The 16,911-nt window shown below is 43.7% G+C and overlaps 1 protein-coding gene across 4 annotated transcripts; it reads left to right on the forward strand.

Moving 5' to 3' along the window:
- The first annotated feature begins 794 nt into the window (after positions 1 to 794).
- Positions 795 to 14,940, forward strand: CRHBP (corticotropin releasing hormone binding protein). 4 transcript variants are annotated; one of them, XM_047731692.1, is made up of 7 exons: positions 795 to 1,704; positions 2,074 to 2,167; positions 2,438 to 2,595; positions 3,926 to 4,136; positions 5,829 to 5,977; positions 10,403 to 10,520; positions 13,158 to 13,944. In XM_047731692.1, exons 1-7 carry the CDS (start codon positions 1,624 to 1,626, stop codon positions 13,313 to 13,315), a joined length of 969 nt encoding a protein of 322 aa, XP_047587648.1. In that variant the 5' UTR covers positions 795 to 1,623; the 3' UTR covers positions 13,316 to 13,944. The 4 variants fall into 4 exon arrangements, with proteins under 4 accessions (XP_047587648.1, XP_047587649.1, XP_047587647.1 ...); XM_047731693.1 differs by lacking the exons at positions 795 to 1,704; positions 13,158 to 13,944 and adding an exon at positions 14,847 to 14,940 and having other exon boundaries at positions 1,792 to 2,167; XM_047731691.1 differs by lacking the exon at positions 795 to 1,704 and having other exon boundaries at positions 1,797 to 2,167.
- The last annotated feature ends 1,971 nt before the right edge of the window (positions 14,941 to 16,911 follow it).

A 16,911-nucleotide genomic window follows, 5' to 3' on the forward strand; every position in this document is an offset into this window, starting at 1 on the left:
GGAACACTGAGGGACAGTGAGGGAAGGAGACTTGAAGATGGCCTGGCATGTTTGAGGCCAAGGAAGCTGGTCTCAAGCCATTTATTTGTCTGTGTTAATCCTCTAAGATTTCTTTATACTGTCTCTGAAATTCAGACATCTAAACAGTCCCAAGATGGGGAAAAGAACATGGTTCCCAGGTTTCAAGACCTTTGGGTATCTTTCCCCTTCAGGCTTTCTGCGGTCTTGAGGACTGTTTCCAAAATTGGAGTATGGTAGGAAGGCCTCCCGGTTACACAACTAAGAGGCAGCCCCTTTAGAGCACAGATAGTCTTAAATATGAAAACATCAAGTTCCAACACCACTAGGTAAATTAATGCTTAATTTTGAGTATTTACAAACTAAAAATAAACCATTTCCTTGAGTGAAAACTTGTATTATGTTCCCATTATTTGTACTAATTTTAATGACAACAAAAGCTAAGGGTAGTATTTTCTACCAAGCAGAGAGAGTTAAAACAACATGATGTTTTTAGAATTTGTAGTTGTCTTGCTTAGCATATAAACAGGAAAACCAAAATTTTAGCATCCCCAATATTTCCCACAAAATTTGACATAAACGGGAAGCAACTGTCTTCTGTCCAATCACCAAAGATACTTATTTCTGGATCTCTAAGTCATTTGTTTAGCCCGATACATTTGCTGATAAGCAGTTATAATAAAGCTTCTGGGCAGTTCTTTCTACCAGAGTATTAAAATATTCTAAGTATTTGAAGGTGTGAAATAGAATGACTTCCCTCCCTCACTGGTTCAGATGGATGCTGAGGTCATGGCCGCTGTTAGCCAGCCCAGGAGTGTGTCCTACCATGTATACATTTGGGCTAAATGATAAAACTTGGCTAAAATCCAGAGGTTTATAGATGCCTGAGTTAGCTTTCCACTAGGGAAATGCTTACAAGGAACTGGACCAGCATAAAAGACAAAGGGACAGAAAGAAAGCTTGAGCTGCATTATTGTCATCTTCTGCAAAATCAGACTTCAGCTTCTGTTTGGAACTAAAAACACCTCATGTTACTTCCTGAGAGACATGAACAATTGCACAAATACTATATTCTCTGATAGTTTCCAGCATGATTCCATCCAAGGTTCTGTGACAAGCCTGCATGATAAAGTGATAAGTGTTTGGCTATTTTATGCATGTGTTTAACTTTGTCACTTTGCTTTGCAACACCGAGAATTCCCTAAATATCCACAGAAAGAGATAATTCAGCATTTGGCAGATCCAGCAAAATGCCTCCTTTATTCTCTAGCCTTACCTCATTCTCGCTCCCACAGTTTAGTTCAATAAGTTGTAAGTGCCTGAAATCATTCTTGGTGAATAATGCCGCCAGACCACTCTGAAAATTTGTGGCTGAGAGGGGGACCCTCGTCATCAGCACGCACTTTGTCACTGAGACAGGGTAACCCATGGTTACTGAGCTCAGATCAGTTAAGGGGCAGAGAGCCCCCCCCCCCTCACTGCTCTATAAAAGAGACCCAGCAAAGGGACCCTACCAGCTTCTAGCTCTCAGCCTGGGCGAAGGTGTGGGAAGCAAAGCCTGAGACCTTCAGAGCCAAGCAGACCAGCTGCAGAAGCCAGGCCAGCATGTCTCCTTCTTTCAAACTTCAGTATCACTTCGTTCTGATCTTCCTGATGGCTCTAAGAGGGGAGAACCGGTACCTAGAGGTGAGATATCTCCAGACTGACCCCATCACATCTTGTGTGTGTGTGTGTGTGTGTGTGTCCGTCCGTCCAGCCATGGGGGGTGCATAAGCTACGTTTGTTGGGATTAGCTCTTTCTTCCCTGTCTTTTGCCCCTTCCTTCTCCTGGTTTCCCCTTGGCTGGTCTTCCTCCCTGCCTCTTGGCCCCTGAGGATGCCCTGGTCCTTCCCTTGGTCCCTGGGGATGTCCTGGTCTGATGGAAAGGATCTAAGACCTTTTCTTTGGACGCGAGAGACGTTGATTCTCTTTGCTGTGGGGCAGATCGAGGGCCCTGCTGCCAGCCCCCTTTCCCACCTCTCGAACTTCTCCCGACTGACTCATTTTCTTTGCCAGCTGCGGGAAGCAACGGACCACGACCCTTTCCTGCTCTTCGGCGCCAACCTGAAGCGGGAGCTGGCGGGGGAGCCTCTGTACCGCCGCGCTCTGCGTGAGTCCGAGATGCCGGCGCGCGTCCGCGGGCAGCGGGGAGGTGGCGAGCTTGGGCTCTGCGCCGGGGCAGGAGGCTCCGGGCATCGCCGGGGATGGGGTGGAATGCGAGTCCCATCTCGGGGTCCCGCTGGAGCCGGAGGCACACCGGCGGGGGTCGGGGAGTCTGGCGCTGGGCGCTGCAGACCCGGGAACCGGGCACGTGAGACGGGCTGCCTGGGGCCGGCGCCTCCGGGGCTGCAGCCCCCGCACCCCTGACGCCCTCCCGCAGGGTGCCTGGACATGCTGAGCCTCCCGGGCCAGTTCACCTTCACCGCCGACGGGCCGCAGCTGCACTGCGCCGCCTTCCTCATCGCCGAGCCCGAGGAGTTCATCACCATCCACTATGACCTGGTCTCCATCGACTGTCAGGGCGGCGACTTCCTGAAGGTGAGGCCACCCGCCAGTGCCTGCCGCGGGGTCCCCGAAGGGGGACCAGTTGGGATGCGGTGCCCAGCGTGGGGGTGCAGGGAGGGGAGCTCGTTCCGGAGTGGCAGAGGCGTCTCCCGGACAGCCACGCGAAGCGAACCTCGCCCCGCACCCAAGGGTCTCCCGCCTTGCCAGTCGCAGGGCTTTAAATTTCCCCCGGTGCGCTCCCGGGAGCCCGCGCTTGCAAAGACTTGAACTCGCGGCATGACGCGCTGTGTGAGATGAAAACTGATACAAACTGCCTGCCCCGAAGCTTGGGGCCACCTGGAGGGCCAGCCCGGCTTAGAAGGCCGGCCCGCGTCTGTGCGGGGCATTCCAGGCTTACGGAGGTCGTCCTCAATGCCGGGGTGACCGGGTTTGGAAGCAGGAGGGCCCTGGAGGCTGGGACGGAGGCTGAGAGGGGGTCTGAGGCCGTTGGGAGGCGAGGACGAGTCCCCCAACCTCACCCCATCCCCAATCCTCATTGGTCTCCGTGAGTCTGACCTGTCAGCTACTCAGTCCCATTACGATGCTCATGATTAGAACCTCCCAGGTGGAATTATTTTGGAATCTGGCAAACTCCTTAGAAGACGTCTGGGTCATGAAGCCATGTAGCTGGTGATTTTGCTAAGGTGAACTCGGTTGGACTCTTTTAGTTGGAGGAGACCTGTGGTGATTTGGGGGAGTACTGTCAGTAGACGCTGACTTTTTATCTAATCGCAAACTTTAACCACAGTGAAGGAAAAGAAGTCATTGCTGTCTGAGTGTTCAAGTAGTTCTTGTTAGTTTAATATGAAATAAGTGTTACAAAATGAGGGAAATGGGCACATTACAGCCCTTGACAAGTAGGTAAAGTTGCTACTCCAGTTTTTTTTTTTCCCTTTTGTTAGTTTTGAGATATTTTGTTAATATATTGAGGTGGAGAAGGCGAAGACTAGCTGAAACCCAAATTATGCTTGTGTGGAATTTTTCTGAAAATGGGATGTGTGGGAAATGTGACCAAGATAAAAATGTATATTGTCTATAGTTTCATTTACCAAGGAGGCCGAAATTATAGAGTATAGTAAAGTTTACTTACTTTGGATTCTTTAAGGTTTATGAAGAAAAAAATCATTATTAGTAATACTTGCAGACCACCTTCATGGTCAGAACATATATCTATAGATGGAAAGCAAGGGGGCAGGGGAGTGCAGGCTGTCAGTCACTCGCACCAGAAGATTCCTTGCTAGGGAACTTCCCCGCCTTTTTAACACAGCGGTGACTTCAGGAGTTGATAGGAAAGATCACCTATGTTTGTGTTTTTTGTTGGAAGGTATTTGATGGTTGGATTCTCAAGGGGGAGAAGTTCCCCAGTTCCCAGGATCATCCTCTCCCCACAACTGAGCGGTACATAGATTTCTGTGACAGTGGTCTAAGCAGAAGGAGCATCAGATCTTCCCAGAATGTGGCCATGATCTTCTTCCGGGTTCATGAACCAGGAAACGGATTCACCTTCAGCATAAAGACAGATCCCAACCTCTTTCGTAAGTGGACTCCCTCTCTTCCCGGTGGGAAGGCAGGACTTGGATGGAGTGTCAGGTCTGCTTTTCAAAGGTAGTGTGACTGCACCGGCCTTAAGAAATTTGAAGTGAGGAATGATTTGAATGGAAATTCTTTTGCCATTAGAAATGACCTAAAGGATATTTCCTATTCATTACTCTGAAAATCAATTCAGGTTTTAGGAGGTATTGGCAGGTAGGTAGGATATTGATTTTTAGTAGGTAAAATTTTATTTTTTTTCTTTAGTCTTTTTCTGATCTTCAGAGGCACTACAATGGATTCAGTGACCAACTCTGAGTCATTCCATTAATCTGGGATTAGCTTGAGGAATCAGATCTGAAGTTGCCATCTTAGAAATATTTAGGCAAAGGCTCTATCTGGGATGTGATAGACAGATTTCATGTCCTAAGCAGAGGGTTGGACTGAAGGACTTCTATATTGCTTTCTAATTCTGAGCCCACCACTCTAACTTATTTCATTTCTGTTGGATACCCACCTAGATGCTATAAAGCTGAACAGCCCAGGCCTAAAACGTTATTCTAATCAAAATGAGTTCGTTCATCTGCTTATATTTTTTTAAGTCAGGAAAAGAAAAAAATTGCTCATTTTTGGCTGCATACGATTGTATTAACACTTCAAATGGTGGAAGAAAAGGGTCTAAACTGCCAAAGAATAAGGTAGTGACTTACCTTCCAATTTTTATTTTTTAAAAAAGAAGCCTCCAAAAGTCCATTTTTGAGGACTGGAGCAGAATAACCCTAGAAAGCAACGTGAAATGTTTCTCCTGTATTTTTATGGTTAGAAATCAGAAATCTTCTAGAATCACCAAGGGATTTCAGTTCCTTTTGGAATTAAGTATAATTTAAATTTAAATTTAATTTAAATGTAAAATTAAGTGTAAATTAAACATAGGAATGAAGAATTCTGACCTATTCTGATCAATTAGAAATCTTTGGCCCAGGATCGGCAAAACTCTGATACTTCCAGTTTCATAGTTAAGAGAATAAATGTATTATAAGTCTATATTTGAGATACAAAATAAATCAGAAAGTCTTATGATAAAGTTAAACATTAATATTTTACCTTTAAAAATATTTTACCTTTTAGTCAATTTATCACTTAACACCCAGGAAATATTTATTCAGACATAAACTTGCTTTCTATTTTTCTCAGCCTCTTTTGTAGCTATTTTTTAATTTATTGACTTCATTATTTTAAAAATATCACTACAGTTCCAAGTTCAGTGAACGTAGGTTTCAGGCAGGCAGGGTTTGACTTCTGGCCTCACCTTTGAGTTTTTTTTCTTTCAGATTTACAGCTCAAATTTGGACACTAGTTAATGAAGTGTTTCTAGAACTTATACTAGCTAGTGTTGTTTGACTGATTATTAATTTATGCCTGGTTATTAATTTATTGTTGTAAACAAGGTAACTCCTTGAGACTGGGATCAGAAGCCCCCTTGCCACCTAGGACCTTCCAACAATGTCCATACCTCCCTGGTGACTTTTATCCCTTCGACTCCTTCCCGACTCCAAACTGCCCTTGTGATATCTATTCTTGTCCAGCCCACAAGGGCCCTAGACCACGAATAGGAGCCTAGAATAAGGATAGGATAAACTTCTATGAACATCCAGCATACCAAATAGTGAAAAATGTGACTTTGTTTTTCCACAAAGCCTGCAATGCGATCTCCCAGACCCCTAGTGGAAGGTTTACCCTGGTCGTCCCACATTCGCGTCGAAACTGCAGCTTCTCCATAATTTATCCCGTGGTCATCAAAATATCAGATCTCACCCTGGGACACTTACATGGTCTGCAGTTCAAGGTAAGTTGCTTTCTTACTTCCCAGTCATTTACTAAGGCCACAGCTTTATCAGAGGAGGAGGAAGCATTCAGGGCAAACACAGACATTAGCGAAGTGCAAGAACATATCCTTCTGTTGACTCTCAGGACCTCATGCGCTTTGCCCTCGCTGCTTTGATGAGAGCCCCCTTCTATTTCCCTTACGCTGCATGTTGGGTGCTCAGGTGCCCCTTCCGATTACTTGACTGCTTCTCTTGTGATGTAAGAAATGTTTTCAGTTAGGAAAGTTGTGGCATATAATTACAATTGAACTCTCTTGTACTTGCCTCTTTTACAAAAATTCTCTCCTAGCAGAACCTAGTGTGAGTCATCTACACAGCTGTTTTTCTGATTATTGGAATTTTTTATCACATGAAGGAAGTATCTCAGTGACAGAACTGTGTGATGAAGGAATGCTAAGTGTAGCATAAAATACAAAATTGGATTTTTTATATTACAAAATACAGTAAAGTTTTGAAGATTTTTTAAAATTATTTTTTACATTTAAAAAAAAAGATTTTATTTATTTGTCGGGTGATGAGGGGGGGAAAGAAAGTGAGCACAAGCAGGGGAACAGCAGGCAGAGGGAGAAGCAGGCTCCCCACTGAGTAAGGAGCCCCACGCAGACCTGGATCCCAGGACGCCGGGATCATGACCTGAGCCAGGAAGGCAGACACTTAACCAACTGAGCCACCCAGGCGCCCCTTTTTTTTACATCACATTTAATTAAATATATTTTGTATGAAAATATTAGTTGAGAATCTCCATCAATCTGTATTTCCATGAACTTCTGTATGGACTTTACAATTAATGCTGAGCTTGACCACATTTTGGGGGGCAAGGGAGAGCATTGCTGCCTTCTTCGCTCTGAGTCATTCTCATTTCCTTTCACTTTCCCATATTCCTAGGGTAAGATAGCTCATATATTTGCTGACATCAAAGACAGTCATTGTTCCTAATCAGGCGGATTTCGGTGAAAACCAAACAAACAGGACCAGCACTGAAAAAAGGTGTATATCTAATTTCCAATAAGCCCTAATTTCATGGGCCACTGCCTTTTTTTTTCTTTTCTTTTCTTTTTTTTTTCGGTTGGGCCTTAGTGGAAGAAAATAATCCTTTGATAAAGACCAGAATAAGCAGATGTCTTTGGCATAGCCCTCTTTTTTTTTTTTTTTAAGATTTTATTTACTTATTTGATGGAGAGAGATCACAAGGAGGCAGAGAAGCAGGCAGAGAGGGAGGGGAAAGCAGGCTCCCGCTGAGCAGAGAGCCCAATGCGGGGCTCCATCCCAGGACCCTGAGATCTTGACGTGGGCTGAAGGCAGAGGCTTAACCCACTGAGCCTCCCAGGCACCCCTGGTATAGCCCTCTTGGCCTGAGATTGTATGCCTGTCCTGATGTATACCTCAGAAGATGGCAAGCACAATTCCAGGTTGGGAGATCTGCACTTCAGTTGTTCTTGGCTGTGAGGAGTAATCTTGGTGTTTCCGCTTGAAAACCTGTTGAAGTCTGCAGTGTTCTAGGCATCTGTTCTTTTACAAAATAATTTTTGAGGTCTTCCTATGTCCAAGGCACTATTCTAGATGCTGGAAATGAGCAGGGAGCAGCACACTCCTGCTTACAAAAAACCTGCATTCTTGTGGGTTGAGATAAGAAGAAGTGTAATGCATTCAGAATAGTGATGAGTGCCCAACAGAAAATGAGGCAGAGTGCTGCGATCCACAAGGGAGTAGAGAGAGGGGTGGGGAGCTCCTCAAGGTAAGGTGGTCAGGGAAGAAAACCTCTGAGAAGGAGACGTTTAGGGTAAAATGTGAGTGATAGGTAGGAAGGACCCAGCAGCCACTGGAAAAGCCTGGAACACAGGGGACAGTAATGCAGAGACTCAGAGAGAGGAATGGGCTTGCTGGGTCCCAGAAATAGAAAGAAAGGTGGAGTGTGGGGATATTGGACAGCATCAAGGAGAAGGGCAGAGCCAGGGTGTGGAGAGCCCAGCAGGGCATATAGAAAGAGTCTGGGTTTATTCTAAGTGCAGTGGGAAACCACTGAAGGGGTGTAGGCAGGAAAGTGACATAATCCATTTGATTATGCTCAGGTCCAGTGAAGGTGGTTGGGAATTGTTGATCTTGTGACCACATTAATTAATGAAGTCCATGGAGGGAGGGAGAGAATTACCTAAAGGCCATTCTGGCTGGTGAATGGGCTGTGGGGGCCAGAGTGGTACAGGGAGGGCCATTGTCACAGTTTAGGCAAGAGAAGGTAGTGGCTTAGTCCAGGTAGCCAGAACCTCAACAGAGAACTCTAGGGTCTCACTACTGAGGAGCTGAACACAGCAGGGTAGGGTAGTACTTCTCATTCCTAAGACTAGCTGAGAAGTTTGGGAAGAGCAGAGTAAAGTCACTGAACATCAAGGAACAGGTGTGTTCAACTTCTTTGTTTCTGCTTGGTTCCCCTCATTTTAGCTCCTACTTCTTCCCCACTTCCTTACTTCTCATTTTTCTCTCTGGGGTCTGCCTTTCCCCTTCACCACTTCATACTGAAATTTAGAACCTGAAGAAAGTAGTGGAAAGTTTAGTCTTAAGGGATGTTCCCTCTGGACATCCTCTCCTGAAGGGAAAGACAATTAAGATTTTTTTCCCCTTCATCTCTCATTCAACTCTTCATACAAGAACATAAGCCCTGTACACAGGAGGGCTAATTGAGCCTCTGTTTCATTATTGAATGAAATTATGTGTAGAGCATCTAAGCATAGGAACCAGGATATAGTAGGCACTTATAAAATGTATGTCCCCACCTCCTTCCTTGTATTAGCCAAACAGTTGGTATTATATTACTTCCTAATTTGTTGTCCTGTTCTAGTTGCTTTTCAGTGTCTTCTAGGTGGTTGAATGTGTGTGTTTATGCATGTGTGTGTGTTTAACATTTTCTATTTTATTTTTTAAATATTTTGTTTATTTGAGAGAGAGAGCAAGAGAGAGCACAAGCAGGGGGAGGGGCAAAGGGAAAGGGAGGAGAAGTCTCCCTGTTGAGCAAGGAGCCTGACATGGGAATTGATCCCAGAACCCTGAGCCGAAGGCAGAAGCTTAATGGACTGAGCCATCCAGGTGCCCCCAACATTTTCTATTTTACTTTTTAAAAGATTTTATTTATTTATTTGATAGAGAGTGAGAGAGAGCAAGCATGAGAGGGGGAAGGTCAGCGGGAGAAGCAGACCCCCTGCTGATCAGGAAGCCCAATGCAGAACTTAATATGGAACTCGATCCTGGGACTCCAGGATCATGAGCTGAGCCGAAGGCAGTCGCTCAAGCAACTGAGCCACCCAGGAGCCCCACATTTTCTCTTTTTAGATGTTGTTCCCTATGTGGCAGGGTCTGCCTGGTTCACCTCTGTGCACCTTGCCACTCTGCACTAGATCTCTCAATAGTATGTCTCATCGAAGAAGAGGATCACAGGCAAAACTGACTGTAATTTTGTGGAATAGTGCAAGAGGAAAACGTGCGGGCCCTTATTTTAGAGTTATTAGGAACTTCAAGTGACAGCAGAGCTTTAAGCCAAGCACAGGACCCTTCTAAGTGTGGGCCCTGTGAGCACAGGGGACCGTGCCGACAAGGCCAGCAGACCTGATCACAGGAGATGGGTGACCCAAGGGGCAACCTCTGAGAGTGGCTGCTTCATTTGTGTGGGGAAGTGAAGTGCAGGAATTGCCACGGACAAGGCAACGTGGAAAGGATGAAGGGAAGTGGAAAACAGTTACAGTGGATTGCATCCTGGAATACCTTCCGGTTTGGAGTAGCTTGAAATAAATTTGTTTTAGTTGGGAGGAGAAAGACACTGGTAGTTCGATCTACCTTGACCTCCAAAGGAGGGTTCTTTTCCTTCTTTAATATTTTTAGAACTAATCTAAATGCCCATTAGGAGAAATGATAAGGATTGTCCCAAGAGCAGGAAAGGTCCTTTCTAAAGAAGAGGAAAAGAGGTGAGTTGAAGGAAGAACTGGTATGAAAGCCCTATTTATAAATATGGACTGCATATATTAAGAAATTCAAATAATTCCATATGTATGTGCAGATGATTTAAAAAGTAAAGCATTTTCAGATTCAATTTTCACTCATTTTATGTGGAGTTTACAGATTCCCATTTCATCATTCTGGTCCTTGAGATTATAATATATCTCTTTTAAATGCACACACATTTAAAGAAAGCGATTACTCAACTCATTTAGAAGAGCAATTCTTATGATTTTGTTCCTTAGAGATGTCTTTTCATTTCCGGAGTCCCGGATGTTCAATGAAATGGCACTGCCAACATGGCAATGGCTGATTGAGGGAATTCATCAATGTGTGGCTGGTCAAATGGTTTGACTTCTGTAATTGGTTGAAATATATCTTTCTCTGCTGCTTTATTCTCTTAGAACCCCTCAGCAGGTTGTGGGGGAATAGGAGATTTTGTGGAGCTGTTGGGAGGACCTGGGCTGGACCCCTCCAAGATGATGCCTTTGGCTGACCTCTGCTATTCGTTTCATGGCCCTGGTGAGATATTTCTTTGATTATCATTTATGAGCCTGTCAAGATTCCTTTAATAAAACTTGATACTCCCTCAAATAGAACACCTCAGATTTTTTATACATGGGAAGGCAAGTTCGACCCCAAAAACTTGCATTTTGCACTTTGAGCCAATGTAAGGATTTTTATATTTGAGTATATGTATGGTATCGAGAAGGCATTAGCAAAATACCTGACACTGGGAGAGGAACCTCTAAAGAGAGATGGGTGCATGTTTAAAGTTGACCCTAAGAAAACCATGAAAATGACAATTTTTATGTTCTGTGCTCTTTCTACCTTCTTAAAGGTGCCTGCTTTCATCCTCTAGAGACCAACAAGTTTACTAACTGAAAACTATGTTTCAAATAGATGTACCACCAATTAGTAGGAGTATAATAATAAAGCAATATCTTTTTAAAATAATGGAGCAATAGATAACTAAATAACTTTTCCACATATGTATATGTGTGTATTATTCATAGTACATACATTCAAAAGTGTTATGCTTTATTAGACATTCTCAGAACTGCTGAATGTCCCCAATGTCTAAGGGCAAAGCCGGCCTCTGAAACTGAAAAACGGTCACTGGTAATAAAAGACCAGTTTAATACACAGCATGCCAAGCAGGCCCTGATATTCTTTGTGGGGGATCAGTGAAGGTTTTCCATTGGTTCATGGTCACGTGGGGTGAGGGGGGCTGGGAATTGCTGGTTTAAACTGTGAGTACATGTGGCTTGGGTTGCCTCTTACTGTGTTCTCTGAAGCACTGGATCCTTCCATGCTGGAGGGTACCTGCGAGGAGATGCGTTTGCTCTGGGTAAGAAGAGTAGATTAAGGTCTGAAGAATGCTCTTGCCTTAAAATTTAGGTAACTGAAGGCACAGGAATTTTGGTGCAGTTATGTCACATAATTAAATCAGGTGCACAGTAACAAAGGAAATGGAGCATGTTACATATGTCGAAGTTTAGAGTGAGAAAAGAAAAAGAATAACCTTCCAAATCATTTAAAGAAAATAAAATTTGAACCTGCTCATAGAAGCTTAACCTAGACTCCCAGGTTCTTATATAAAAGTAATTATAGAGTTTATATTTATATTTATAATATCTCTGAATTGACTTTTACCTCAGGTAAGTATCTGGCTGTTTTACTTCCTCTGAACCCAGCCACAGGTTTGTGAAGTAACTGTTTTGCAATAGTAATGCTAGTGTTCCTCGGGATGCAGGCCTGACAGAGACAAGGGGCCGGGGAGCGGAAGACAGACAAAATTAAAACAGCAGAAAAAATTATTGTTGGGCAGATAAATCTTACATCTGGAACCAGCTTGAGGGGCACCTGGGGGGCTCAGTCGTTAAGTAGCTGCTTTTGGTTCAGATCATGATCCCAGGGTCCTGGGATTGAGCCCCATCCTGGGATCGAGTCCTCTGCTCAGCGGGAAGCCTGCTTCTCCCTCTCCCACTCCTCCTGCTTGTGTCTCCTCTCTTGCTGTGTCTCTCTCTGTCAAATAACAATAGAACAAAAATAAGTATTTGAGTGTATATCTAAACTATGCAAATGATTTTTTGGTTACATGTAAACAAGGTTATTATCTAGGCTCAGAAAATGATAAACAGGTGATATTTCTTTAGTCAACACAAAATCCAGCAGTACACTCCATCCTCTATCCCTGCCCACTAAATGCCACTTGCATCCTCAGATAAGGACAACCAAAAATTGCCCCTGCAAATTTCCAACCTGTCCCTAGAGGGCGGTACTGTTCCTGCTGAGACCCCCCGAACTACAGCTGAAGTGCAGAGTAGTAGACAGCCGGCTTCTCTTCACTGCCTTTACTGTGGAAGTCTTGCAGGTAGGAAGGAGAACATGAAAAGTGCAGAGACATCTTATTGTCTCTGTTGAATAACAAAAATTCAACTGAATGGATTTTAAAGATCTCACTGGCTTTATTAAACAATTCATGAATCGGGCAGCATTCCTTCTAGCAGGCAGAGGGGACTCCAAGGCATTGTACCAAATGGAAGGTTTTTATAGAAGGTGGGGCGGGGGGGGGGGGGGCGTGGGCAAGAAATTTGGCAAAAGAAGAAGATTGTTCCAGACAAGGCCACTTTCCCTTAGGGGGAAAAGCAAGGTGTCTTGTCATGCGGATTGCCTCATCTTCCTTTTGTGGGATGCAGAGGGCCCCTGTAGCTGACTCATTGACAGGATAGAAAAAGTCCTGACTGACTGATTAAGGCTACCTTTGGGGGTGGGGGGAATGTTGAAATTACTACTAGATTAGGTATGAAGCCCCAGTTTCATACCCTGGTCTAAAGGACACCATTTTGGGCTTATGATTTTCTGTTTCTTTCCCCCTGTGATTTTCTTAACTACTCTTTCCAGCCAGTTTTATTTGGCTAACAAATGTTTTTGCACATGAGGAAACCTGACTTCACTTTTGGTATTCTACAATTAATTATATATTATAATAAAAATGAAAACAGAACGTTTCACCTGATGGCAGACGCATGGCTTGAGTATGTGAGAGGAAGCTACATCCCCTTGCTTTCCTTGTGTTTAAATGATCTTGTCGATAGAATGGTTTGTATGGTTTCTAACCTGCAGGGAACCTTTTACTTTTTTCATGAATTGTAGCCCAAATGAAAATCGGCTGTGACAACACGGTGGTGCGCATGGTGTCCAGTGGAAAGCACATAAATCGTGTGACTTTTGAGTACCGCCAGCTGGAACCATATGAACTGGAAAACCCAAGTGGGAACAGTATCCAAGAAATCTGTTTGTCTAGTCTTTGAATAACCAACCCCAGTGATTTACATGCTGCTAGTTAAGTGAGTTCTTAATGGCTATTGTATATTATTTTGATGACTAGCTAGTTAAAAGCTTTTCATACCAGTCAGTATTTCCAGGCTTGAGCACACATTAGACACATACACCACACACACACACACACACACACACACAGACACCCACTGTGTGCACAAATGTGCATTAATTTTTGTAGCTTGCTTCTTTTTCATTATAATATATGGATGACCACGTGGCGGCAACTAGCCCCCCTTTGGTAGAAAAACAGTTTTCTATAATTCTTTGGTATGCTACAAACCTGAACTGGTAAGAGAAGCACAAAGCAATGGCCAATAAGAAATTGTATCTCAAAAGAAAAAAAAAATGTATCTCTAGGGAAAATGCCAGAAATGAATTAAAATGGTGGTGTTCATATCAGTCTTAGAGCAGAAAAACCAGTGAATGTCTGTGTATACCAAAGTAGTTGCATTGGTTTATTTTCTGTTTGTTACTCTGCTTATAATAGGCAATAACTATAGCTATTCTTTATTGATTTGTAGCATCTTGTTTCTAACAAAACTTTGTAGCATGGAAAAAGTTTCCATCCACAGATACAAATGTGAATAAATATGTAAGAATGTTGGTATCGTGCTTTGTTTTCCTGAGTAGTCCCCTCATTTACTACCATCAGAAAATAATGTTCTTATGTGCTGCAGAAGCAAATGCTGAGCTAAATCACTTTAGACTTCTTACAGCCAGTAGAACTCGGGCCACTGGAAAGAATTATTTAGAGCACAGGGCAGACTTGCAGTGTTTGCGTAAAAAACACTAACTGGTCTAGGCAGCAGGATGCAGAAATCCTCTTCCCACTGTCCTCCGAGAGAACTGAGAATACATGTTTTTGTACCAGTGGGGTGTACTTCTCAACAAGGACAGGAAGGGACTTACCACTCTCAGAGACATTTGCAGAAATTGGAAGACTTCTTTACTTCCAATTTACTGTTGACTAAGACTTGTCCACGTTTGGCTGGACACTAAGCACATGGTCTATAAAAGACAGCTTGGGACCAAAAATGAGGTCCTGAGCAAAAAAAGGAAACACCCCTCATGAACTCTTTTCTCTGGATTAATGGGTAGAAGCTGCAAACTCTACCACAATTAATGGCCCGATTATGACTTCTGAAACATATGTAATATAATGGTCCTTTTATAATGAAAAGTACTGCAGTCCCCTACACTGGGCTTGTTCACACAATTTGAAAAGCAGGCAGAAAGAAAACTCCTGATTGAGGGTGCTAAAAATATCCAGGATTTAATATAATCAGTATTATATTACTGGCTCAGTAGATATTTTGGAATGAGTGAATGATTGCCTGAATGGATGAATGGTTGGATGGATGAATACATGGTAGGATAAAGGCTGGGATGAATGAATAAATTTCTGGATGGATAGAATTCCTGGTTAGTTATATAAGACACTGGATTTCTCCTTTCATAGCAAATAAATTCTGTGAAGTTGAACCCTTTTCTTTTTCGCAGTCCCTTTAGCAACCTAAGAATGAATGCAGTCACATCACTGTCAGCAGTTTCTGGCTTTTAACCCTCATGATCCTGCATGCTGAGTACAGAAAATGGTCTGAGGTAAGGAGGCGAGTCTTTTACCGTGGACCTTAGGACAAGCTGCTGCTTCCGTTCTTAAGGGACATGATGTAAGCTACTCAACCTCACCGCACTAAAGTGGGGAGGACAGTGGCCCTTCTAATGCAGACAGTCTGCAGTCATTCATTTGTGAGGGACATATTTTTCTTCGAAGCTTATTACTGCACCAGAACACACATTCTGTAAGAAGACAGCCACTCCAGTGATCTGTCCAAGAACATTCTTTGGATATGCATGTCTTGGTCTTCATTCCAAAAGGGTGGGGCAGTTCTCTGGAAACCAAATGGTGGATCTCTGAAGAGTGTTCCTTTGTGTGTCCTCACTGGCACCTTCACTAAGGGAGTAAAATGTTATCTGGAATTCTGGACAAATTAGACTTTCTAAGAAAAAGAGGAGGCAGAGTGTTCAGGGTCATTGAGTCTGGAACCAGACCTCTGCCACTCACTTGAGCAAGTTAATATAAGCCTCACTGCTCAGCTTTTAATCTGTAAAACTGAGGTGATGAAGGTACAGCCTTCAAATAGACATTTTGGTCAAACTTGTGGTTAAATACATGTGAAAGCCCAAGAATTATGTCTTGTATGTATCAGACTGGATCCCAGGACACTGGGATCATGACCTCACCCAGGTGTCCTATAAGGATTTTTTTAAAACTTATTTATTTAACAGATATAATAATTATTATGTATTACTTATCAGCAAATAGGCCGCCTCATACTGTTAGTAAGGCATTTGCTCTGTTGTCTGAAGGGTTTGTGCTGATTCATTGGCCTCTTTCATCCCAGGATGTTTGTGAGGAAGCTGGGGTTAGTTAGGGATGTTGTCCGTGAGTGGGAAGCAGAGTGTGCAGTTTCTGGTAACATCTGAGGGTGGGTCGTGTCAGGCCTGAACAAGTTCCCATGTGCTCCTCCTGCTAGTTGACCCCTGTCTGTAGGCTCTGCACATCTCTAGGGCCATTCCAGACCTTGGGCAGGAGGAATTTAGATAGCTCTTGTCCAACATTCTGGTCACGGTGGAGTCACATTACAAGTAATCTGTCCTGACTCTTTCCTTTTTTGTGTGGCCCTCATCTCTGTTATGTAACCTTGCTGCTCTGGGTTCTCTCTCTCTAGGTAGAGATATCTGGCTGTACCCTTATCCTCCACTCCTAGCCCTAGGTCTTCTCAAATACTAATTAGGTAATTTGGGCTCTGCTACAGATCCCTGGATTTCCAAACTCCTCCTGCCTCCATGCCTGACATTCTGAGCATTTTGCTCCTACGTTTTGTGCCACCGTGCCTGTCCTATCCTCTGGAAACTTTTCAACCTCCTGCCTCTGCTGCTTACTGTTGGTGGAATATGTTGGTCTGTCTGTGACAATGGGCTTTCTCTCGGTATCTAAAGCAGCCTATCTTCACCTCCAATCTCTTCCTGGTCATGGTACTGTTGCTTCATTTAAGAGGACAGGGCAGAAATGCTACCATGTTCACCAGAAGTCGTTTCTTCTACCCCCCTAAATATGTGGCCAGACTACAGTTTCCAGCCTCCCTTATAGTTAGGTCTGGTTACCTGACTGAATTTTGCCTGAAGGCATGTGAGTAGAAGGCTGTCCCATCCTCCTGTGATCCTCCATGCCCTCTCTCTCCTCCCTTACCTACTGGCAAGATACCAGGGTTTTGACAGAGGAATCCAAGACCATACAGGAAGAAAAAACCATAGGAGGCAGATCCTAGATCCCTGAATGACCACATGGAAGGCTGCCTATTGACCGGGAATTGGACTTTATGTGAATGAGAAGTAAATTTTTATTGCCATTAGTTACTAAGATGATAATGGTGATGATGATGATGATGACGATTTGGGTATAGCATTGAGTGTTACCATAGTTCATACAAGGGCCTGCCTCAATCCAGTTCTCAGCTATTCTCTTATTTCCCTGTCAAGTTTTGTTGCAACTGTCCAGACA

This window comes from Lutra lutra, chromosome 5 (genome assembly GCF_902655055.1).
Source record: "Lutra lutra chromosome 5, mLutLut1.2, whole genome shotgun sequence".
Taxonomy (NCBI): domain Eukaryota; kingdom Metazoa; phylum Chordata; class Mammalia; order Carnivora; family Mustelidae; genus Lutra; species Lutra lutra.